General features: G+C 52.8%; 1 protein-coding gene across 4 annotated transcripts in view; it reads left to right on the top strand.

Annotated features, from left to right (window-relative positions):
• Positions 1–24,314, top strand: part of NFRKB (nuclear factor related to kappaB binding protein) — a 31,254-nt gene extending 6,940 nt beyond the window's left edge. For 2 of the 4 annotated variants that reach the window (XM_065937404.1, XM_065937403.1), the window contains exons 4-26: positions 3,449–3,576; positions 4,226–4,400; positions 4,929–5,030; positions 5,634–5,707; positions 6,526–6,610; positions 6,948–7,128; positions 7,334–7,442; positions 7,673–7,799; positions 8,057–8,122; positions 10,565–10,644; positions 10,750–10,796; positions 11,328–11,388; positions 12,013–12,187; positions 13,046–13,152; positions 13,889–14,012; positions 14,170–14,249; positions 14,340–14,560; positions 14,656–14,923; positions 15,525–15,737; positions 17,938–18,705; positions 21,320–21,426; positions 22,049–22,184; positions 22,289–24,314. In XM_065937404.1, the coding sequence (XP_065793476.1) occupies positions 3,449–3,576; positions 4,226–4,400; positions 4,929–5,030; positions 5,634–5,707; positions 6,526–6,610; positions 6,948–7,128; positions 7,334–7,442; positions 7,673–7,799; positions 8,057–8,122; positions 10,565–10,644; positions 10,750–10,796; positions 11,328–11,388; positions 12,013–12,187; positions 13,046–13,152; positions 13,889–14,012; positions 14,170–14,249; positions 14,340–14,560; positions 14,656–14,923; positions 15,525–15,737; positions 17,938–18,705; positions 21,320–21,426; positions 22,049–22,184; positions 22,289–22,414 (3,560 nt within the window). In that variant the 3' untranslated portion in view covers positions 22,415–24,314. The remainder of the gene's footprint in view (positions 1–3,448; positions 3,577–4,225; positions 4,401–4,928; positions 5,031–5,633; positions 5,708–6,525; positions 6,611–6,947; positions 7,129–7,333; positions 7,443–7,672; positions 7,800–8,056; positions 8,123–10,564; positions 10,645–10,749; positions 10,797–11,327; positions 11,389–12,012; positions 12,188–13,045; positions 13,153–13,888; positions 14,013–14,169; positions 14,250–14,339; positions 14,561–14,655; positions 14,924–15,524; positions 15,738–17,937; positions 18,706–21,319; positions 21,427–22,048; positions 22,185–22,288) is intronic. The other 2 variants (XM_065937405.1, XM_065937406.1) reach the window with 2 other exon arrangements.
• Positions 24,315–24,419: the final 105 nt, after the last annotated feature.

Below are 24,419 nucleotides of genomic sequence, written 5' to 3'. Positions count from 1 at the left end.
GGTTGGTGGTTGAGGCCATGTCAGGGACTGTCTGTGATGTTGGCATGTTTCCTTCCAAATCAAAGTGATGGTCCTGGTGAGGATGCAGACAAGGAATGTCAAGGTAGGAGTTCTGTGGTTCTCACTGTCCTGCATCGTGTTTCAGGTCCAGTGTTGATCAGGAAGGCTGTGTCACCATGGTTACTGTGGTTATGTGTCTTGACCGAGTTGGCATTGCTGCCAGTTCTCTTACCTTTGGTTTTGTTTACCTGGTAATGTTTTAGATAGACTCCTTTTTCTTCTTAAGCCCAGATGCTTCTCAGGCTCCCCAGTCTTCTGTTTCTGAGGAAAGCCTCATCTGTCAGGGACTCGGCTTCCTACTTGTAGCCGCACCCCAGCTCACTGTGGTCATTGCCCGCTCACCTACTTGTCTTGGAGGAAGGACCTTTCTTCGTTTAAGGCTGACCCCCGCTCTTGCTCTTTTCATGTTTTGCGTCCTCCGGGACCTCATTTCTTAGCAGTTGTTCCACCGTGTGTATTTGCTGTACTTGTTCTTTTTCAGTCTGTAGATGGGATCAGGGATCTCACACTGAAAAAGTCCTTGACCATTGTCCCCTTCATCATCATCTGTCGTTTTCCCTTTTCTCCAAACTTCTGGCAAGACATCATAGCTTGCAGTCCTTGGGGAGCTGTCCCCTGCACCTGTCAGCACCTTTCTAAATTTTAAACTTCAAACCTACAGAAAAGTGATAAGAATCTGTAATTGACACCCACATACTCCTTACCAGGTTCACCAACTATTAACATTTTGCCCCATTTATTTTCTTGTCCTTATTGTGCTTATTACCACTATTTTTAGTTTCCCTGAACCACTTGAAAAATCCTAATTTTTCAGCATTCATCTCCGAAAAGCAAGAACATTCTCTTAGGTAACCAGAAATGATCAAGTTCAGAAATACATAAAGTACTGTATTGAATTTAAATTCTGAATGTCAGTATGAAATTTAACACTATTATGCTACTGTGTGGCCCATATTCTTATTTTGCTACTTGTTCCAGTGCTCATTTTTTCCTCTGGTCCATATTTCTTTTCAGTGAAAATGCAATTTGCAGATCAGCAGATGATTTTCAGTTCTCTTCTTAACCCATCCATAATGTCTGATGTCTTGACCATAATGTCTGATGTCTGAAGTGAGACCTTCGCCTCCCCACTCTGCACTTATGGCCCTCCCGTTCCTGACTTCCTGCTGGGCCTTGCACACCCTTCCAGCATACTCCTCTCTGCTGAGTCCTCATTGACTCACTGTTCCTGCCTCTGCTCGTGCCATTAGGCCCACTCTCCCTCCTTACTTGCCTGCTCCCATCTACTAGCTCTTCTCTGGGAGCTCCTGCTGGGGCTACTTCAGACACCATCTCCACACAGCCACCAGCGTGAGCATCTCAAAATTTCAGTTTTCAGAATATTTGCCAATTGCCTTCACTTGGAATAAAACCCACCACCTACCAGGCTCTTTTGCCCTCTTACCAACCTCACCCAGGGCTGTAGTTGCCTTTTCCACTGCTCTGTGGCTCAGCGTGGGCAATGGAAATACTACATGAGCCACATGTTCAGGTAAAAAACTTCCAGTGACCACATTAAGAATACTAAAACCAGTTGATTGTAATGATGTGTTTTCTTTAGTTTGATGTACTCAGAATTCTATTTTAATAGAATATTTGTCTGTTGTGGTTGTCAAAAGTTGGGGGAGCTAAAGACTGAAGGAAGGTCACATCAGAGAAATACAGAAGTAAAGAAGTAGAATTTTCGTCCAGTTCCTGTATGTCAGCATCAGTAGCATTAAACTCTTGCCTCTTTCCTTAAAAGTCAAATTCCCTATTTCTCTACAGCAGGCAGCGTTACAACGTGGTGGCCGAGAGCTTGAGCTCTGGAGCTGGATGGCCTGTTTTCAGACTCAGTTTCCCCTTTCAGCTGTGTGACCTTGGACAAGTTATATACTTTCCCCACGCCTCAGGCTCTTCTGTAATGTGAGAGTGTAGTGGTATCTTCTTTATGCAGGGAAGAGGGGTTGTGAAGATGAGGTGAGTTACTATATGCACGGCCCTTATATGGTGACAGTTATGTGTCAGGTGCTGTTCCAAGTGTTTGCTGTTATTGATTACGTCGGAATGTCATTAAAGGCGGTTCGAATAAAAACAGACATTTTGATGCCGTGTTTTAGCTCTCTGAGATTAGCTGTTCCATCTGTCTCCTTAAGTTCGCATTGTAGCACCCTGCTTAAATCTAGTATTCTAAAACGGACCTCTCTCACCGTGGCTCCCACGATGGCCCCAGTCGCCCGAGTCGAGTGATCTGGGTACCACGCTCCTCTTCCTGCCCCAGCATCCAGGCTATCAGCAGGTCTAATCTTTGTCCCTTGAAATACATCTCAGGGTTCTGCTGCTGCTCACTTAACCACTACTTAACTGATCAGCTGACATGTGCCTTTCTTCGAGGTTCTGGAGCTGTAGTTAAGCTCTTAATTCTAATAGGGGAAAACAGGATGATAGATAAGCAGGTGTGTCGCGGTGTTACACACTGCAGAGACTCAGGAAGGGTAGTGGGCCTGGGAGTGACGCGAAGGAGCTGTCTTGGATGGTAGTTGGGTAGGGCTTCTCTGATGAGGTGCATTTGGACAGAGGCTGCGTGAAGATCTGAGGAGCAAGCTGTGAAGACACTGGGTCTTAGCAGGAAGCCTTGCAGGTGGAAGGACGCTAAGGAGAAAGGCCTCGGGGAAGTATGGTGCACTTGGGAAATAGCATGGAGGCCAGTGGGGCTGGGGTGGAGGGAGCAGAAGGGAGGCTGGTGGAAGAAGAGGCTGCGATGCATGGGGCCCGCACAGCAGGGTCTGTAGGCCTCCTGGGGCCTCGGCTCTGCACTGGATGTGGGGGGACAAGGTGGGACCAGGCCACTGCCGGCCCTCACCTGGACCACTGCGGTGGTGACCATCTTTATCTTTTGCTCTTGATTGTGTTATTCTCCTGCTTCAAACCCGTAGAGTTCCCCAAGCTATACAATAGGTTCTCATTATCTTATCTATCTTATACGTAATAGTATATATATATCAATCCCAATCTTGAAATTTTTTAAACATAAGAAAAGCTGAAAAACAGCATGTACAGTGGACACGCATGAAACTGACCCATATTTGTTAGTTGACGTTTCCCACGGTCGCTCTAATCAGGCCTCATTTTATGTCGCCGCCTCTAGGGCGACTCTTCTTGCTCCTGAGGATTGTTCCAGGTTGGTCCTGCACAGCCTCAGGGAGTCGAGTCCTGGCGTGGGTGCTTCCTGTGTCTCCCCACCGCCCTTCGCGCCCCCTCCCCGTCCCGCAGGCTCCCCTCCCCCAGCACCGTCCCCTGGTCAGTGCAGAGCTGTCCCCTCCCCAGCCCACGTGGACGGTGGCTGACGTGGCTGTGCCTGTTCCTGCAGACGGACACTTCAACCCCGAGGTGGTCAAGTACCGGCAGCTGTGCTTCCGGTCGCAGTACAAGCGCTACCTCAGCTCCCAGCAGCAGTACTTCCACCGGCTGCTGAAGCAGATCCTGGCCTCGCGCAGCGTAAGTGTCCCCCGTCCTGGGAGCCGTGCGGACATGCACCTGGTGACCTGCAGCGGTGGGGCGGGGCAGCAAGGAAAGGCCACGAGGAAGGAAGCTGCCTGTCCACCCCTAACACGGCCGGCCAAGTGCACCCTTCCTTCTTCAGCTGCATTTTCAGACGTGTCCTGATTTCAGAGATGTTAGGACAGATGGGAAGAAGGATACGTCTTAGAATCGATGGAATGTCATAGCTTCTTTATTTACCCGGAGAGGTGGCTCTCAAGTCCATGGTGGGTCATTCAGAAGAACCAGGTTGCCCTCAGTTTCACGTCTGGGTGCCAAGGGGAGTCAGGTGTAGTGGCCCCAGGTCTGGACCAGCCTCGGGAAGCCTTAGGGTCAGGTAGTTGTGACCCTTAGAGGACCTGTAAGTTTCGGTGTGACAGTACTCAGGTGTCTGGTGTAAGTATTCATTCTTGATGGAGTAGCTCTCCGATTTGGGCTTTTCCACCATAATCAGTAGAAGCCCCTTTTATTTGAACGTATTCATCCACGAGCATCTTTGTGATCGGAGGGAGGGAATTGAGCTCGTTGAAGAAGAGAAGGAAGCAGGGACTTGGGGGACCGGCCAGAGCAAGCTGCCAGGACCCCGTCCTGTCTGTTGTGTTTGCAGGACCTGCTGGAGATGGCCCGGCGGAGCGGTCCCGCCTTGCCGTGCCGGCAGAAGCGGCCCTGGCCGTCGCGCGCGCCCGAGGAGCGGGAGTGGCGCACCCAGCAGCGCTACCTGAAGGTCCTGCGGGAGGTGAAGGAGGAGTGTGGGGACACGGCGCTGTCCTCCGACGAGGAGGGTGCGTGCCCTCGGGCCCGGGCTGGCGTCCGTCTCCTCCGCGGCTGCTTGTCCGCCTGGGGCGGCAGGCACCGTTTCCCCACCCCCGCGATGAGGAAGCCGTGCCTCTGCACTGTGGTCTGTCTGGGCCGGGAGTGGAGCTCGGAGTCCCTGGTCCTCCGGGCCCGAGGCACGCCCGCCGGGCTCCTGTGATTGCAGACCACTTCGCTCTTGGCGCTCAGGTGCCCGCGGCCCTACCGCGGGCTCTCTGGTTCTGCCAGCTGCTCTAGAGGACTGCTTCCCCACAGGAAGGGCGTAGTGACCTGGCCTCCACAGTGACCCCCACCGTGGATGTCTCTCCTCCTGGAAAAGCTGCTTACGTGACCTCAGAGCTACAGTCCGACTGGGGGGCGGGGGTCCGGAGGGAGTGCTGGAACCTGACTTCCTGCTTGTTGGCCTAGCCATCTTGAACCCAAACGACCACTTGGCCAGTCTCCCCTGCCGGGGTCCAAGGCCATGTTGGATTTACAAGGAAACTTTTCTTTTGAAGATCTCAGCTCGTGGCTTCCAAGCTCCCCAGCACGCTCCCCGAGCCCTGCTGTTCCCCTGAGGGTGGTGCCCACGCTCTCCACCACGGACATGAAAACCGCAGGTGAGCACTGCTCTGGGGCCGGGGCGTGGTGGGGGTGTGTGGTGGCAGGAGCGGCACTGGCTTCTTCCTGCCAGGAAAGAGCAATGTTCCTTAGAACTGGGAGGTTTGGAGAAGTTTTTGTTTGGCTCTACTTTTTTACAAATAAGCCAGCTAGCGTTTCTTCCTTTACTATGAAAATTTCCCTTAGGATTTGATCAGCTGGCATTTTGACCTAGAGAAAGCAGAATCTTAAAATAACAATACTAAGGGACAGTTTAATAATAGAACAAGAGTGGTAACCAGAGGCATAACAGTTTCTTGGCATGTCCGTGGAATTAGAGAATATTTTTAATTGGATAAGAATCAAAGAAGACTATAGAGAAACTTCTAGGCGTTTCAGGAGTAGCTGAGTACGGAGGTTATTGTTACTGACCAACTTACAGAAGAGCTGCAGAATTGAGTCAGTGACTGTCCATATTTTAAGACTGCGTTACTTGTAGCACACGAGTCAGAAGGGAAACCCAGAAATGTCTTACTTTTGAATACTGTAGTGGCCAGGAAAATGTGACTCTGAGCCCTCTGGAAATAAGGACTGTCCATGTGGTTTAATTCCTTTTCCCTCAGATAAAATAGAGCTGGGGGACAGCGACCTGAAGATCATGTTAAAGAAGCACCACGAGAAGCGGAAATACCAACCAGTAAGATTGGAGGGGGTGGTCGGTAGCTGCTCAGTCTAATCTCCGAGCGGGTGTCCTGAGGACCATACAGGGAATCACTGTGTCCTCAGTCCCCTTTCCTTGTACTTGTTAGAGGGCAGGAGCAGCATGGAGGCCCAGGAACACCGAAAATGTGAGAAGACAAACACTTGGACTTCATAAGACATGCTCACCGTGTTGTCTGATCTAGCCTTTAGGACAGTACCGATGTGTGAATCACTATGTCCAGTTTGCAGGTCTCAGAGAGGCCAGGGAGCTTGTCTTCTGCCTGATGGCTAGCAAGCAGCAGAGCCAAGCAGCAGAGCCTGAGCTCCTCCCACATTTTATGTTTCTGTTCCTCCACACCACCAGATCAAGGTAACGCCAAGCCAGAGTGCAGTGGAGGAAGGAAAGGCAGTCCTTCTAAGGCAGAGGGGCGAGATGGGCAGAGTCTCCATGGGAGTTAAATCCAAGTTCTGTCTCTGTCTTTTCCGCTCACCATGACGTTGGGTGAATCCCTTCATTTCTCTGAGCGATATTGTCAATCTTTGTAAAATATAGCATCACTTAACAGTACTATTTGAAGAACATATAAAGAATGCACAAGAGCTTTATGAACTTTGAATACCACACATGAAAGGTTCTCCTCTGCCCTGTTAGAAAGAGCAGTAGTTTTTCTCTGTGTGTGTTTTAAACTCAAGACAGTTTCCTCAAGCACACCTACCATCTAGTTGTGTCTGTTAGGTACATGGGCAAAATCATCAGCAATGTCTAGCTCCTCTCTGGGGCCTTGATAACACATCTCTGAATATCGTGTCTAGGATCATCCGGACCTGTTGACAGGGGACTTGACTCTGAATGACATCATGACTCGAGTGAACGCCGGCAGGAAGGGCTCGCTAGCAGGTAAGAAGATCCTGCAGAACATCTGACTGGTGTCTGCTCATACAGGCCTCTCTGCATAGTGCAGAAGGAAATGTAGCTACAGCCTCCTCCTTGCTGATGATCTTTGTTTCGTTATCGCCTCATGGATTTGTAGGTGGAGAATGGTTATTAAATCAGATCAACAGATGATTGGCTTTTTAAAGCACTCATTGGGTTTGGTTTTAAAAACAAAACTATGTCTTATTTCTGAGGCTTTTCTTTCATTTGATAGTGGGCCTTGGGAAAATAATAAGATAAGTTCCCTCATTTCCTGATGTAGAAGTTGTAGTTTTATGACTTATGTTGTTTTTTTCTCCAGCCCTATATGACTTGGCTGTCCTTAAAAAAAAGGTTAAAGAAAAAGAGGAAAGGAAAAAGAAGAAAATAAAATTGATCAAGTCAGAGGTAGAGGACCTGGCCGAATCCCTGAGTGGTCCCGAAGGGCTCCCACCCCTCTCGCAGGCTCCATCCCCTCTGGCCATACCTGCCATCAAGGAAGAGTAAGTGAGCAGAGGGGTTCATGGCTCAGGGCTGCCCCTGTGCTGGTGCCGCCTCTGAGCCCTGAGTCCCAGGGTCCTGGGGAAAGTGCGTGGTGTGGTCCTTCACTGAACTGATCTGTGACTGCTAGTAGGCTTGGAGGGCCTACAGCAACTGAGAGGTGTGGGTTTTTTTTTGGTGGTCCTTATCTTTTTCTTCCCTTACTAGGCCTCTCGAAGATCTCAAGCCTTGCCTTGGAATCAATGAAATATCTTCCAGCTTCTTCTCTCTCCTGCTGGAGATCCTGCTGCTGGAGGGACAGGCTAGCCTTCCTTTGGTGAGAGTTTAGGAAGAGCCAAGGGCACTGCGGTTTCAGGTGGTAGAAATCTTCAGCCGACTGTGGCTTGAGAATCCTGGGCTCTCCCCAGAGTTCTGCAGCCAGCTTGCTCTGTGACTAGGGCTCACTGGACAGACACCGCCAGCTCGTTCCAGCACGGCCAGAGAATTGCTGGTGTGTTGAAACAGAGTGGAAATCTAACCTGGTCCTGCCTTTTCTCTCTCCCTCAGTTAGAAGAGCGGGTTTTGGATTGGCAGTCCTCTCCAGCCAGCTCCCTCAATAGCTGGTTCTCCGCGGCCCCCAACTGGGCAGAGTTGGTATTACCAGCCCTACAGTATCTTGCTGGAGAAAGCCGTGGTAAGGTGCTTTTTTCTGTAGGGTCAGTATCTCTCTCCCTCCCACCCAGCCCCGCCTTTATCTGATTCTCCTATTAGAATGCAGCCTCACTGCTTGCATCCATCATGACTCTGCCTGACGCCATGCGGCGATGGGCTGTGCTGCCCTGATACGCCGTTGATGCACAGAAGTGACCTCCCAGCCCAGGGCAGTCGGTGGTTCTGGGTTCAGCACTCTCTGGCCTGTGTGGCTTGCTCATGGGCATCCATTTCTTATAGCTGTGCCATCCAGCTTCTCTCCGTTTGTTGAATTCAAGGAGAAAACCCAGCAGTGGAAACTGCTTGGTGAGTACTGCATACCACTGACCTGTCACAGAGGTTCTCTTTCTCTTGTTTTCTCCCCTAAGCTTCTGGTGCCTTCCGGGCAGCGCAGGCCACGAGAATGTTGAGAAGGGCAGTGTTAGGCCTTGTTTTGCTTAGTAAGAGGATCCTTCCAGGCCCTTAGGAAGTCTCACGGTCTAAGTTCGTGAACCCCATTGGGTTTTGGCTAAGGTGAAGTTGCCCTGTGTCCCGATGCTCCCCAGGGCTGCTGAATCGAAATCTGTGGGGTGTCTTACAGTAGCACCTGTGTTTCTATCATTTGTATCTGTGCCTTTAGGGTAACTTATAGTAATATGATTGCTTTTCTTTCCTAAAATGGGCTTTGTTGTTGAGGATAATGTGTCAGGCAGCCCCAAGTAAGCTGTTTTTACAGGAAAGGCTTCCTTTGTTATAAACTTGTAAAGTCCCACTTACCATGTAGGCTGTAGTAACGTGTACTTGAAATAACTTGGTGATGAGAGGAAGATTCGTGTTGATTTCCTGTGGAAATACTCAAATCTCTCTCCACTCTGTCCAGTGGTCTGTGAAGAGAAACACAGAGAGAAGCTTTGAAGCAGTAGGTTCATTCCTTCCTTCCAACAGTGATTCACCTTCTAGGTGTCAGGTGGTGTTAGGTGTTGGGTATAATGGTTGGTGACTTAAACAGTGTGCTCCCCCCGTGGAGCTTAAGACTTGTTTGGGGAACAAATAACTCAAATAGCAAACGTGCACATTCTGTGAGGGAAAGTGCTGGTAGGGGTAGTAATGAGGCATTGATGTGGTGTGCATGCAGAGTTCGAGACAGCTGTCCTGGGGAAGGTCATTTGAGCAGAGTTCTTCACGATGGCTAGGGACCAGCCCAGCAGTGAGAGGGGAAGAGGCTCCCATGGAGGGAGTGGTGTGGGTCAGTGGCGCGGGGAAGCTTCCTTTCAGGATCACACCAGCCTGCAAAGAGATGATGATAATCTGGACCTGGGTAGGGAGGACGGATGAACTTCAGAGTTTTAGGTAAAAGCTAGAGAGGTGGTTATGGACTGTGTGGGGAATGAAGGAGGAGGGGGTCGTGTCACTGGTGCTGGACTTGGACCTGGTGAACGAACTCCACCATGGGCAACTGGGGAGGATGTCAGGCTTGGTGAGGGTGAGGAGCATGCGTGTGGTTATGGACATGCTGCCTTGAGCTTCCTTTGGGGTGTTGAGTGGATGGTGGGTTTAGAGTCCAGACCGGAGAGTCAGGGTAGAGAGCTGTGGGCATGTGTGCAGTAAGAGAAGCCAGAGGCATGGGCCCACTGAGGAGGCCAGAGGGCCTGGGATGAAGCCTTGAGAGATGAAGCCACTCTGAGGTGGGAGAGGCAGAGGGGGACACCAGAAGCAGTGATCACAGAGTTGGGAGGAAGCCATGAGGTCTGACTCAGGAGATGGGGAGTGTTCATTAGCTGCCATGGCTCCTACCGCTCAGGAGGTCAAGACAGGGTCTGTGGACATGGAAGAAATGGTGATGCTTTTGGAGGAGTGATGCAGGCTGTGGCCAGAGGTCATCTGAGGCCATGGGTCCAGCTGGGCCAGGGGCGATAGGCCTGACCCAACCAGGGAGTGTCTGGGGCTCGTGGGTCAGATGCTTCTGCTGCAACTGCTCAGCTCTGCCCTGTGCAGGGCGGCTGGAGACCGGACGTGGGCAAACAACCACAAAGCTGACCTCTGCGTGCGCTGTGGAGAGCTGCGTGTCCTGGCTGTCAGGGCCCTCTCCTGCAGCTCTCCTCCAGTTAGGGAGACAGTGGATCTGGACCACGCTTTCTACAGTGTTATCTGTTGTTATTTATTTAAAAAATTTTTTTGTTGGCCGTGCTGCATAGCGTGTGGGATCTTCATTCCCTGATCAGGATTCAAACCAGCAGCTCATGCATTGGAATCACGGAGTCTTGAGCACTGGACTGCCAGGAATGTCCTGGGAAACTTTAAAAAATTCTGATGCCTGGGCCTTCCCCACACTTGTTCTGATTGGTTGGTTTGGGGGAGCCTGAGCCCCGTATTTTCAAAAGTTTCCAGGTAATCCCATATAACCAGGGTTGAGAAACTGGATTAGACATCTTGAAGATTCCTGTTTTAGAGAGTGTCAAGGTCTAGTTGTGATTGTGGGAGTGACTGAGGAGTTAAGGTGCTGACTAGACAGCCTGTGTGGGTGTCCATCAGACACTTGAAGTTACTCCTGCCAGGGTTTTAATCCCTTCAAGTTGATTTCAAGTTAATTTCCGTGCGTGCTGTCAGACAGCAGTCCACTTTCATCCAGCCTGTGGACGTCCAGGCCGAGGGCTGTCAATGGTCCTGGCAGGTTCTTCCTCAGGCATACAGTGAGGAAGAGGAAGTGAGGTCCTTACACTGTGCCTTTAGATCACACTGTTGTTACTTTTTGCCTTTTTGTTCTAATAGGCCAGTCCCAAGATAATGAAAAGGAGTTAGCTGCACTCTTCCAGCTGTGGCTGGAAACCAAAGACCAGGCCTTCTGTAAGGTATGTTGTTGAGAACCGCCAGCTCTCTCGTCTTGGGCTTCCAGAACCCTTGAGTTAACTGGAATTCTTCAGTCCATTGACCTGTCACTGTTTTCCTTTTTCCAGCAAGAAACTGAAGACAGCTCAGATGCCACAACGCCTGTTCCTCGGGTGTGAGTATAGCAGTGCCCTGACTGAGGCTGGTACCCCAGGAAACCCTTGTCTCAGTCCCACCCTGGTTGTGCTGACATATCCTTGTATGTCAGAGCCGGAGAGCTTGAGAGAGATTGGGTCCCTGGGTCCTTGCCGGCCTCAGCCTCCCCGGGGGGCAGCGTGCTCCCAGAGTAGGAGTGTTGCCCTAGAAGCCTGAGTGGCAGGGTCCACCTACAGGTGTGTGCTTTTCCCTGGTCTCCCTTCAGTTCCCGTGCAGAATGGTGGTTCTGCGTGCTGGAGAAGGGCTGATGGGTCTGGTGGTTCTGGATGCTGGAGAAGGGATGATGGGCCTGGTGGTTCTGAGTGCTGGAGAAGGGCTGATGGGCCTGGTGGTTCTGGATGCTGGAGAAGGGGTGATGGGCCTGGTGGTTCTGAGTGCTGAAGAAGGGGTGATGGACCCTGGTGATTCTGGACGCTGGAGAAGGGGTGATGGGCCTGTTAGTTCTGGGCGCTGGTGGAGTGCAGTGTACCCATAGGTCTTTGTGTTCCAGAAGGACTGACTACGTGGTGCGGCCCAGCACAGGGGAGGAGAAGCGAGTTTTTCAGGAGCAGGTGAGAACAAATTGGAAGAAGGGAAGGGAGGTTGCTCAGTCGTGTCCAACTCTTTGCAACCCCATGGGCCTACCACGCTCCTCCATCCATGGGATTTTCCAGACAAGAGTACTGGAGTGGGTTGCCATTTCCTTCTCCAGAGGATCTTCCCAACCCAGGAATCGAACCTGGGTCTCCCACATTGCAGGCAGACGCTTTACCGTCTGAACCACCAGGGAAAATAAACTGGTGAATAAACTGGAACCCCATGTAAATCTCTGTGTCTGCGAGACCAGGTGAAGAGATGCTCTGAGCCCAAAATTCTTGGAAGCAGCTCAGACTCTTAACCTCAGCTGTTCCTTTAGTTGGGATTGCTTTTCCGGAGTAGAGATGATGTGAGGAAGGGAATGAGAAACCTTTTGATGGTTTTTTCTGCAGATAACAAAACACACTGACTTCTTGATGACTTTGCTAGTGCCTGGCCTTTGGGGGTCATCCTTTCCCCACTCTGGTCGACTCAGTGGTCCTAGTGGAATAGCCTGATTCCTCCTTGTTCCAGTCTCTCCAGGCCAACCCCTTACTGCTCGGGGTGGCTGAAAGAGACCCCTCTGACTGACTCAGGAGCTCTGTCCGTTCTCTTGACAGGAGCGCTACCGGTACAGCCAGCCCCACAAAGCCTTTACCTTCCGCATGCACGGCTTCGAGTCCGTGGTGGGGCCCGTGAAGGGTGTGTTTGACAAGGAGACCTCGCTCAACAAGGCACGGGAGCACTCACTGCTGCGCTCTGACCGGCCCGCCTACGTCACCATCCTGTCCCTGGGTGCGCCCCCACCCCCACCCCCCAGCAAAGGCTGGAGGGTCAGTGTAGCTTCAGGAAGCTTTGCAATTGGGACATGGAGGGTGGGCTCCTGCCCAGAGAGTCACAGGGAATCCTCGGTTCCTTCCAGGAAGCTTTGCAGTGGGGACATGGAGGGCAGGCTCCTGCCCAGAGAGTCACATGGAATCCTTGTTTTCTTCCTGGGTTCTGTGCTCAAGTTTACGTTCCTTTAGGAATTGTTCAGTTAGCTTAGGTGCCAGAATTTTCTTCCTCCAGACTAGGATTTTTTTAAAGGTGAGATTTTTCACCTTTTTTGTACCATGAATTTTTGGCAGTCTGGTAGCCTCTGGACCCCTTCTCAGAATTAGGTTTTTAAATGCCTGAAATAAAATACACAGTTATGAAAGAAACCAGTCATATTGCAAAAATATTCAAGCAGGTTTATGGTGCAGAAATAGGTCTTTATTTTGCCGCAGGTGTTGTGGCTCCTCTGATTCCTGCATAGTGATGAGTAGGAATGATACTTTGAGTTGTCACAGCAGCTGTGCTGTGGTAAGAAATCGTCTGATTTCTGTTACAACATCACAGCACTGCCAGCGTGTGGTTGGCAACGTATGCCAGCAAAGGTCGTGCCAGCCTTGGCTCACAGTGGGAGGAAATGCTAAGTTTCAGTTTAAGTTGTAATTTTCTCCTGGACCCCGTGAACTCTCAAGTTCAGGGCCTTCAGCCTTGACTGAAAGTGTGAGGGGTGTGGAGGAAGCCACCCCCAGAGGGCCGTGTCCCCCTGCTGCTGGGTCAGCAGCTGAGGGATGGCTCCCCCAGGAACCCTGCTAACGTGCTCTTTGCTGTTTCTGGTGTCAGTTCGTGACGCGGCAGCACGGCTGCCCAATGGGGAGGGCACGCGGGCGGAGATCTGTGAGCTGCTCAAGGACTCCCAGTTCCTGGCGCCCGACGTCACCAGCACGCAGGTGTGAGGGGAGGGGCTGCTCGGGTTTTGTTAGGGGGTTTTTTAAGGATGCTTACAAGGGAATACAGAATGTGTGTGCTAAGTCACTTCAGGCATGTCCGACTCTTTGCTACTCTTTGCAACCCCATGGACTGTACTCTGCCAGGCTCCTCTGTCCATGGGGATTCTCCAGGCCAGAATACTGGAGTGGGTTGTCATCCCCTGCTTCAGGGGATCTTCCCCACTCAGGGTTCAAACCTTCCTTTCTTATGTCCCCTGTGTTGGCAGGTGGGTTCTTTACCACTGGAACCACCTGGGAAGCCCACATGAGGGAATACAGACTGGAATAACAAATTTAATAAAACTGCTGAGGAATTTCCCGGCGGTCCAGTGGTCAGGATTCTGAGCTTTCAGTGCCAAGGGCCTGGGTTCAGTCTCTGGTTGGGAAACTAAGATCACACAAGCTGAGCGGCGTGGCCAAAAAAAACCCAAAAGAAAGGAGTCTGGAGAAGGGTGAGCAGAGCTGCCCTGTGATCTTGCTGACGGCGAGGCTTTGCTTCAGCGTCTGCTGAGGGTCCTCAACTCACCGTCTTCAGGGCGACTCCATCCCCCAGGACTCAATAGTTTCTTGTTTTGCCAAGTGACAGTTGAGCCACTGGGAGTAGGCTCTGTGTGGGGGCTGTGCCTCCTCCCCCCACCCCGGGTTTTCCTCTGGCATCTGAGCCGGTGGTTTTCCTTTCCCTTGTCCTGGGTCTCAGGTGAACACAGTGGTGAGCGGCGCCCTGGACCGGCTGCATTATGAGAAGGACCCGTGCGTGAAGTATGACATCGGGCGGAAGCTGTGGATCTACTTGCATCGGGACCGCAGCGAGGAGGAGTTTGGTGTGTGCCCCGCTAGCCCAGGGTGCCCTGACGTTCTGTCCCCCACCCTTCTCCTCCTTGGCATTCGGGCAGGACGCCACTGTGCAGGGGAACAGAGCCCTGGCTTTCAGTGAGACCACCCTCCTTCCTGAGCTCAGCTGCCCACTCTTGCCCTCAGAGCGGATCCACCAAGCCCAAGCAGCTGCAGCCAAAGCCAGGAAAGCCCTCCAGCAGAAGCCCAAACCTCCGTCCAAGGTGGTGAGTGACCTCGTGGGACGGCAGTGGAGGGGCCGAGCTGTCCCTGCCACCTTGCTCACGCCGAGTGTGTTCCCTCCCGTGTGCGTGCAGAAGTCCAGTAGCAAGGAGGGTCCGGTGAAGGTCCTGAGCGGCGGCCCGTCCGAGCAGAGCCAGCTGAGCCTCAGCGACTCCAGCATGCCCCCGACCCCGGTCACGCCCGTGACGCCCACCACACCTGCTCTCCCTGCCACGCCGATCTCCCCGCCGCCAGTGCCGCCAGTGAACAAGAGTGGCCCCACGACAGTCTCGGAACCGGCCAAGTCTACGTCAGGGTGAGCGATTCTGCTTCCTGTTGGGCCTTCTCCCTGCAGGCTCCTTCTGCATGGTGTCCTGAGTTGTGTCTTGTTTCCCTGGGTGCTCCTCGCAGTGTTCTTCTCGTGTCCTCACCAACCATGCCGCAGCTGGGAACCATGCTGTCCCCAGCATCCAGCCAGACCCCGCCGAGTTCTCAGGCTGCTGCCCGTGTCGTGAGCCACTCGGGCTCGGCCGGGCTCCCCCAGGTGCGGGTGGTGGCCCCACCTAGCCTTCCCTCCGTGACGCAGCCAGCGGGGCCAGCCCCGGCGCTTCCACCGATGCCCACGGGAACACAGATCCGCATGCCGGCCACTGGCGCACAGGCCAAAGGCGGGCCCCAGGTAAGAGGGACGGGCTGCACGGGTGGGCTCCTGAGTCCAGTGGCCAGTCCAGGTCAGGACCAAGGACCTGCATCACGGTTGCTGCTGATGGCATTTATCACAACAGCTCAGTTAATGCTCAGAGCCCGGTGGCTGAGTTGTGAGTGGTGTTTGCACGTTGGGAGTCAGAACTGTGGGAAGTTTAGTGATGTACCCCAGTTTGTGACATCAGGAACGTGGTGAGTGGAGGTGGGATGTGAGAGAGGCCTGTGATTCTCGGTGTCAGGCTCCTTCTGACTCTAACCTTCTCCAGGCCACTGGCCGTGGGGCCGTAGACAAGGGTCTTCTGCTTCAGGCTCCTGTGCTGTGAAGGGGTGTGGTGTCTCCCCTCTCTTTTGCGATGTGTGATGTTAGACATGAAAGTGTTTCTGCAAGTTAAGCTCTTCTACCAGCACGTCAGAGGTCCACACTGTCCGTTTCAGGGGTAGTGAGTGCTCAGCACTGTAAGCTTAGAAGACTTCCTGGGGGAGTGCGTCTTGGGTGGTGACAGCTGGAGACCTCTCTAGGTGCCGGTCTGCAGCTTCCGGTCTAATTAAGCTCTTGGCCTCCTGCCCGGAACTAGACAGTCCTCGCCACCGTTCCGGTCAAAGCGCAGACAGCGACAGCCACCGTGCAGCGGCCAGGACCCGGGTCGGCGGGGCTCACGGTGACAAGTCTCCCTGCAGCGGCCAACCCTGCGAGCAAGCCCGCCACCAGCTCTCCTGGGGGCTCCGCCCCCAGCACCCCCACGGCGGCCGTTCTTCAGAACGTCGCAGGACAGAACATTATCAAGCAGGTACACGAAGCCCCTCTGGGCGGGTCTGAGTCTTTTGTCCAGAATCAGAGGACAGTTGGAGACCTTAGTGGTTTGTGACCTCTGACTCTGAGTTCATTTCTATTCAGGTGTGAGTTTCCAGCAAGGGCAGTGCAAGCTTGGGAGATCCTGATGCTGGAAAGGGTTTTCCATTTCTTTCCATGAAATTCAGGATTTAGTAGCTGAGTCTTTGGATTTGGAGTCAACTTTTCATGGATTTGCTTACCTAAAAGCCTGTAGAATACCTGGACAGGCATTGTTGACATTTCACTTTCTACTTGTAGAAGCGAACATGTCTGTGCTTTCATGGAGGTGTGTGCGCGAAGATAACCGTTGAGCTGCAGGGACTGGTTGGGCAGAATCGCGCCGACTGCTGAGGGCAGGGCCTGCGCAGTGCTGAGCGTGCTGTAGATGCTGAGAACTGTCGTTCTCATGACACTTATGCCACTTTCATTATTCCCCTTTTACTATGAAGAAGCAGAACCACGAACGATGAAGCAGAGTTATTTCTTCATCAAACGAAGGCTTCTTGAGTGCCTTCTGTGTCCCGGGCGCTGTGCAGGGTGTGGGGTCAAGGGGCGAATCACACAGACCAGGTCCCTGCTGTCCCGGGGCTTGTGTCACCCGTCACGTGGGGGACAGGCAAGTACTTCCGGGTCGAGTTCCATAAGGCCGTGACAGTCGGTCAGCGGCATGGCGGGGTCAGGGGTGATGGTCTGAGGTGGCGGCTGATGAGAGAAGGCCCGTCTGGGGAGGGGCCTCTTCAGCGAGCTGAGCGAAGCTGGGGAGCAGGCTGTGCTGTGCTTGGCCGGGCCCAGCCTCCCAGGCGTGGGAATGGCACGTGAGGAGGCCTCCATCAGGAGTGTGTGAGGAACGACAGGAAAGCAGTTGGAAGCTCCCGAGCAAGTGTGAAGGTGTTAGAAGGCGAGGTTGCCAGCAGTTAAGTCAGGTCAGACTTTGCCTTTAATTTAGATGTGATGGGAGATGTGGAAAGATTGTGGGCTGGGATGACTTGACCTAGTTTTCACTTAAAGAAATTCCTGCTTGGGGAGGGAGCTGGGAGGGATGTTCAAGTGGAAGAGAACATAGGTAACTGTGGCTGATTGATGTTGATGTTTGATACAAACCAACATGGTACTGTAAAGCAATTATCTTTCAATTAAAAATATATAAATTAAAAAAAAAAAAGAAACCCCTACTTGTGCACTGTGGACGCTGGGAGCCTAGAGCAGAAGCAGGGAACCCACGTGGGCGGGAGTAGCAGCTGTGTAGCTCCAGCATTAGGCATGTGTAGGGCGTGAAACGAGGTCTGAGAAGTGAGCACTCAGTGGACAGGGGTAGTGAGTGAACTTAACCGGAACACTGGGTCATGGATTTTGGGGAACAGGTTCACAATAGAATGTGAGGCGAGACAGGGGAGACAGTGATAGATAGCCTTGCTTTCGCTGAGAGCAGAGACCTGAGGCTGCAGGGGGATGTGGAGTGAGGCAGGGGTGGGCATGATTTTGGGGTGTGGGCAGCACTGTGACACTTAGTGGTCCAGCAGAGGTGGGGGGTGGCTCACTAGACAGAGTGCCCAGCCAGGAGGGTCATACCTGTTGCACGTGGACGTTGGCCGTAGGTCAGTAGGTGTGGTGTGAAAACCTGGGAAGTCTGGTCCCAGGGCTTATGCCCTTCAGCACCAAGCCTGGTGCTGCCTCAAAGTGGAGGTTGGTTCAGCCATAATTAGATGTTTTTGAGACAGTAGGAGAAATATGAGCGTGTCTTATAATATTTACCAGGTAGTTATTAGATAAGAATAGATAGTTACTTTTAAATTTGGTTCTGGGCTATTTTATGTGAAGGCCTGGAGCAGCCTTGGCTACCCAGGGACGAGTGTGTTGATGAGCAAAATGATATTTACCGGTTTACTTTAAAATATTTCGACTCCTCCCCCCCTCCACCCAGGCCCCTGAAGAGTGGGGAAAAGTAGATACTTCTGGCCATGTGGTGACTTCTGAAGCTGGTGGTACGTGAATTTGTTAGTCTGTTCTCTGCTTTGGTGACCGTCCTCCATTTTTCAAAATAAAAAGTTAGGAAAGCACATGAAACACACATCTCTCTCAATGGAGGTTCCCCAGCTTTCCCCTGAAACCCGTTGAGCCCCGAGAAGACCTCCGTCAGTGTGCTGCTTCCCCTGCAGGTGGCGATCACTGGGCAGCTTGGCGTGAAGCCCCAGACGGGCAGCAGCGTCCCCCTCACAGCCACCAACTTCCGGATCCAGGGCAAGGATGTGCTGCGTCTCCCGCCCTCCTCCATCACCACGGACGCCAAGGGCCAGACGGTGCTGCGCATCACCCCAGACATGATGGCCACGCTGGCCAAGTCCCAGGTCACCACAGTCAAACTGACCCAGGACCTCTTTGGGACGGGCGCCGGTGCCACGGGCAAAGGCATCTCGGCGACCCTCCACGTCACATCCAACCCCGTTCATGCCACTGACAGCCCTGCCAAGGCCGGTGTGGCTGCTGCCCCGTCGTCCACTCCAACAGGGACCACTGTGGTCAAAGTGACTCCTGATCTCAAGCCGGCGGAAGCCTCAAGTTCAGCTTTTCGCTTGATGCCAGCGCTTGGCGTGAGCGTGGCCGACCAGAAGGGGAAAAACACAGTGGCCTCATCGGAAGCGAAACCAGCTGCCACCATTCGCATCGTGCAGGGCCTGGGGGTGATGCCCCCCAAAGCAGGCCAGACCATCACGGTTGCAGCCCACACCAAGCAAGGGCCCTCAGTGGCCGGTGGGTCTGGAACTGTTCATACGTCGGCTGTGTCCTTGCCCAGTGTGAACGCTGCCGTGTCCAAGACCGTGGCTGTGGCTTCTGGGGCTGCCAGCGCCCCCATCAGCATCGGGACCGGAGCCCCTGCTGTGCGGCAGGTCCCAGTCAGCACCGCGGTCGTCTCCACATCGCAGGCCGTGAGTAACTTCAGGGGTGTAGACTAGAAGCGCAGTCTGTCTCCTCTTTTGACCCGGACAGGCTTGTTCACTAGATGACTCTTGTTTAGTTCTGAAACACATTTACGAAAGTGTGGCACAGGCAGTAGTTCCCATAACAGCAAAGCATTGTGGAGGTGCGTGGAGTAAATACGAGCTTTCTCTTCCCACCCTCTGGTTCCCCTTTTGAGGCTCATCACTAGTGGTGTTTTGCCATTTATCCTCCAAGTCCTTTTTCTGAGCGTTTTCATACATAAGTACAATTATAAGATTCCTATGAGAAACCTCAGTCTGTATATTGTTCTGTTATTTGCTTTGTTCATTTAAAAGTACGTCTTGGGGGTTGTTCCAGATTCTATGCAGAGACTGCGCCCTTTTAGTGACATCGATGTCGCTTGTTAACACCGGTGCTACGTGGCCTGTTTGTGTGTGTGAACACGGGGCAGTGTTTCAGGAGTGGAGGTTCCTAGAGTGGGTCAGGGAGGTACGCTTCAAACATTCTGACACTCCCGCTGTGTTCAGAGAAAGACCACACCAGCTTACGCTCCATCAGCTAGCCTTCTGTTTCCCTTATCCCCTGACCAGCACTTGAGAGCCTGTTCTGTAAATCTTTATGTCCCCTTCTTACTGGTGAAGAGAGTTCTTTTTCTCTCTTCCTCGTCTTTGGTGGGGATGGGCGTCCCTTCACCGGGGGGCTGGTGAGGGCTCTCCAGGGGTGAATGGGATCTTTGCCATTGTTTTTCTGGGGTGTTTTTCTGGGATTTCCATGTTGTGTGAGTTTCTACCGACCTTTATATTTCCCACATATTAGTTCTTATATGTGTAGAAAATATTTTCTTCTAGTCTGTCATTTTTTAACCTTGCATATGAAGGCTTTTTGCTCTGCAGGTATTTTATCTGATTAGATCATCAGCATTTTCTGGTTCCTAGGTTTCACCATCTTATGCCTTAGCCCAGGGTTATGAAGACGTCGGTTCTCATTTTCAGAAAATATTTTTAGAGTTTAAAAAAAGTATAATGGATAAATCCACTTGAAATGTATTTCTGTGAATGTCATGTGTGATAGAGCTCATCTTACATTTTTCACATTATTCCAGCATCGTTGAGTAATATGTCTCTTCCCAACTAATTTGAGATACTACCGTTACCATAAACCAGATTCCTGTATCCACAGGTGTGTTTTGGGGTGCAGGTGTTTATTCTTTAGCCTCCAGGTAAGGGGCACTGTTCTGTATGGTGGGTGCATCTTGACAGTACAGAACAGTCTGACTTCTCTAAGTAAGCTGTATAGTAAAACCTCACCAATTAGGATAAAATCCAGAGCGATGGGGAGAGGAGGACCAATATGGTAGTAAAGCCAGCCAACCAACCCTAAAGTGCAGCGTGGCTTTAATTTAGGAGATGTTTGTTCAGGTTCTCACATCAGAGAATTAAGCAACGAGGCGCTCACTTGATCCACTTTTCTCTTGAGTCCTTCTGACACAGGTGTGTCCCACGGCATCCAGCTTGTGGTCATCAGTCGGGGTGACTGTAAGCGGAGAGCTCCGGGTGGGCAGGCAGGTTGAGGGGTGGTTCCTAGGCAGCTGGTTACCTAGCTCACAGAGGGACACTCGGTCGGTGGATGCTGCTCTGAAGTCTTCCCAGCACTGGGCTTCTTAAGACAGCAGTGCAGCCCCAGTCAGTTCCCTGAAGGCACCGCCTGGCCGTGTTCTCTGGCCTGCTGGCATTGTTCAGTGCTTTCTAAGGGGCTGCATGCAGTTGGGTCATTTGGAGACCAGTGTCTGGCCCGGGAGACAGGTTTCCTCCTGGGTGCCTGGCCCTTGTAGAATCAGCTTGCCTGTAAGGAAATATTGATTCCTTTTCTTTGCATCTTGTCAACTACTCCTCTCGAGTTTTTCAAGTTTTTTTTCAAGTTTTTCAAGTCAGATTTACACAAGATTTTACCATATATAAACTTTTATCAACCAAAGGTTAAAACCAGGCAACCTAAAAACTGGTGGCCGTAGTGACCTATGCTGACCATCCTGAAGTCCCAGACACGCCAGGCATGTCCAGCTCCCTCTGCGCTCCTCCCACACTCTTAACTGTGGGGTGCACGTCTCTCTTGGGTGAGGTTAGTATCAGTGTCCCCAGCTCACCTCCCTCATCTCTGGGAAGAACAGCACCCAGGAATGCGCCCTGCTGTGCGCTCCCCTGTTCTGCACCTAACTGTGACAACTCCTGATCACCTTTGTCCCGGCTCGGGTCCTCCGCCCGGCTGCCGTGTGCTAAGTGTCAGGGTGTGTGGGTGAGTGAGAGCCTCCCTTCTGGGAGCCCTGACGCTACTGTGTTGAAGGGAACACACGCTTTCCCTGGTGGCTCAGGAGCACGTTTTATCCTGATGCCGGCAGGTGCACTCTGCCTCTCTGATTCGGCAGGAAGGAGGAGGCTCACAGACAGATGACCCCTTGGTAGAACACGTGAACCCTCATCTGCACCCCAGCTATAGGAGCACTGGGCCCCGCAGAGAACCCCTTGGCTCCTGCGGCCCCTGGGTGACGCTGGGTGGTGGTCCTTGCCTCCTCCTTCCGATAAACCTGCTGCTTTTTCTCTCTAGGGGAAGCTGCCTACACGGATCACAGTTCCGCTGTCTGTCATCAGCCAGCCCATGAAGGGCAAGAGTGTGGTCACAGCCCCCATCATCAAAGGCAACCTGGGGGCCAAGTAAGTGCTGTGGGGAATGGGGGAGGCAGTGCTGGGGGCTCCTGGACACGAGGGTATGGGGCAGGCGGCTGGTTTCCTGGGCGCCTTCATTGTGCTTGACAGTGCCTGAAGCACCTGAAGTTGTTTCCGGCGCTGGGGATAAAGTGAGGTCAGTGCTGCCATCAGGCTCGTTCTGTAGGAACAGTGAACTAACCTCGTCTCTGGGGACAGAGCAAGGGACCGACGGGACTTACTGGGTGGAGAGGGCGGTGACCAGCGTGCTGTTAGGGAAGCTCCCCTTGAAGTCAGACCCTAGGGTGTGATGGCGCAGCGGCGAGGAGCTCCCTGGGGCCAGGCCTTTGCGGCTCTGACTTGACAGGAGCGAAGGTGAAGGCAGGAGTCTGGGTGTCAGGGAGCTGCCCTGGGGCCGGGTTTGGCTGGGAGCGCACACCTCCCGACACCCATCCTGACCCCGGCCGGTCACCGAGTAGACGTCGAGCCTTTTGATCCAGAGCACCAGGGGCCTTTGTCTGACATGGGAGTGTGGCAGCTGGAGGAAGTGGGGGAATCTCTGACTGGGGTCCTGTCAGTCCAGGGCTGGGGTCCCTGGGCCCGGGCCTGGCCTCACGCCTCTTCCCCACAGCCTCGGTGGGTTGGGCCGCAACATCATCCTCACTACCATGCCGGCGGGTGCGAAGCTCATCGCGGGCAACAAGCCGGTCAGCTTCCTCACGGCCCAGCAGCTGCAGCAGCTCCAGCAGCAGGGTCAGGCCACGCAGGTGAGGCCCGGGACCCTGGCGGGGCTCGGGCTGCTCCCTTCCCCATGCACTCATCCTCGCGGGCCACTGGCCATCTGCCCACCCGAAGCTCTTTCTGTGAACAGGTGCGCATCCAGACAGTCCCCGCGTCCCACCTCCAGCAGGGAACAGCCTCCGGTTCCTCCAAGGCCGTCTCCACTGTCGTCGTGACCACAGCCCCGTCTCCTAAGCAGGCACCTGAGCAGCAGTGATTCCCAGGAAGACGTTCGGCGGCTGGACGCCACGCCAGTTGGCCTTCAGGCTGGGAAGGCAGGAGCGTGGTGGCTGCCTCGCCCCCCTCCACCTGGCTGGGTGGGTGTCTGCCCGAGGAAGGCCAGCAGCAGGACGCTGGCCGCTCAGCCGCACTCCGAGGGGAGTGGGCCGCGCCAGGTGTCCTGGGCCCCCGGGCTCTGTCTTGTCTGGTCCAGGAGAAGTGTCTCTGGTGGGGGCGTGTGAACTCACCGTGGTCACACGAGCCCAGCTCTCCCGAGAGGAGATGCTGGGGACGGGCTGATGTCACAGGTATGTGGATGGTGAGCGAGACTTGTTCTGTGCAGGGATTGTGTTTACCCTGGTCTTGTCTGTGATTGGTGGTCTGGCTTGGTGTTCTGTGTCCAGATATTTTTATGTAACATTTTTTGCAAAAAGCTGTTGTACATCTCTATCAAGTAGAAACCTGGGCTTAGACACGCCCCCATCCCCAAAAACGCGCCTTAAGTTGCTTCAGTAGTGTCCGACTCTTTGCAGCCCTATGGACTGCAGCAAGCCAGGCTCCTTTGTCCATGGAATTCTCCAGGCAAGAATATTGGAGTGGGATGCCATTTCCTTCTCCAGGGGATCTTCCTGACCCAGGGATCCAATCCAGGTCTCCTGCATTGCAGGCAGATTTACTTAATTTTTTGACCAGAGTGAAAGAACAGCAAGATTCCTAGTAAGTTAGTGGCTGACTTGATCGCTGCCTGGTAACAGAGTGACCATGAGGTGGAGGAGAAACGTGGGCAGTGAGGTCATGTGGGGTCCCAGAAGTGGAATTAGTGTGGTAGCTCTGTTTAAAGACGGGCAGTCAGGATCTTGACTGTGGTCCACCCTTCACCTGCTGACTCTGTCCTCCTTGTCAAACCTGTCTACATGTACGTCCACAGCCAGTGGACAGAGCAGGCAGAGGCCAGGATATATAACTGCTTTTGCAGCACAAGCTTTATTGTGGTTCAGAGATGATACGTTTTGCTTTGTTCCAGAGCAAGAGTCAGCAAATCTTGCTCCTTGGGCTGGTTACCTGGTTTTGTAAATAAAGTTTTACTGGAACATAGCCCACACCCATTCACTTAGGTATGGTCTGTGGCTGCTTCCAGTTAGAAGGCAGAACTCAGTAGTTGTCACAGAGACTGCACAGCCTCAAGTCCAAAAAATTTCCTACATGACCCATTGAGTAGAACTTTGCTGCTTCTGCACCAGAATATGGTGGGGCTGGAGGTATGTGGCCATGAGGCAGCATCAGCTGCAGAGGAGATGGGTCTGGGTTTATTGTCATTAGCTCCTGACTGTTCACGGTTCTCAGTCTCCACTGAGCCATAGGCAGAGCTCAGAATGCTGTTTTAAAATGTAATTAAAACCACTGGTTGTCAACAATATGTGCCTCTTTCATATTGGAATGGGTGTTGGGTGGTAAAGCTTCTCTGCAGTCATGGGGCTTTCCTGTCTCTCAGGGAAGTATCCGGGTTATTAAGAATGTTTTCCTCACCCATGAAAGTTCAGTGACTATCTTTGACGGGGTCAGGGTGAGGAAGTGGAGTTGGAAGGCAGAGAAGTGGAATGCCATCTTTGGGAGGGGTTTCTGGGTGGAACTTGAGTATCAGGCAAGTTGCAGTAGTGCAGAGAAAGTTAGAGCAGATCACTGGACTCAAAGACATTTGATTCCTAAAGCAGATCTGTGAAACAGACAGTCATCCCTCTTTTAACTGAGAGAATCTGTGTCCGAGTTGAGGTTAGAGAGAACCAAGATGTGAGTGCAGTCTTCTGGTTGTAGGTCAAGCGCCCTCTTTGCTGCCTTCCTGCGGGGAAGTGATGTGTTCTGGTGAGACCTGGTGGCCGCCCTGAGCCGGGAGGGGTGAACCTGGGGGCCAGATTGCAGGGGTGACTGGGCGGGGCGGGATGGAGCTCTTGACGGGTGGTGGAGGGCAGAGAGGAGGTTGGTGATGGAGAGAGGTGGAGCCTGCA

The sequence above is a fragment of the Muntiacus reevesi genome, chromosome 5 (genome assembly GCF_963930625.1).
Source record: "Muntiacus reevesi chromosome 5, mMunRee1.1, whole genome shotgun sequence".
NCBI classification, from domain to species: Eukaryota; Metazoa; Chordata; class Mammalia; order Artiodactyla; family Cervidae; genus Muntiacus; species Muntiacus reevesi.
Note: the sequence above shows the minus strand (reverse complement) of the source record. Positions and strands in the feature narration are given on the sequence as shown.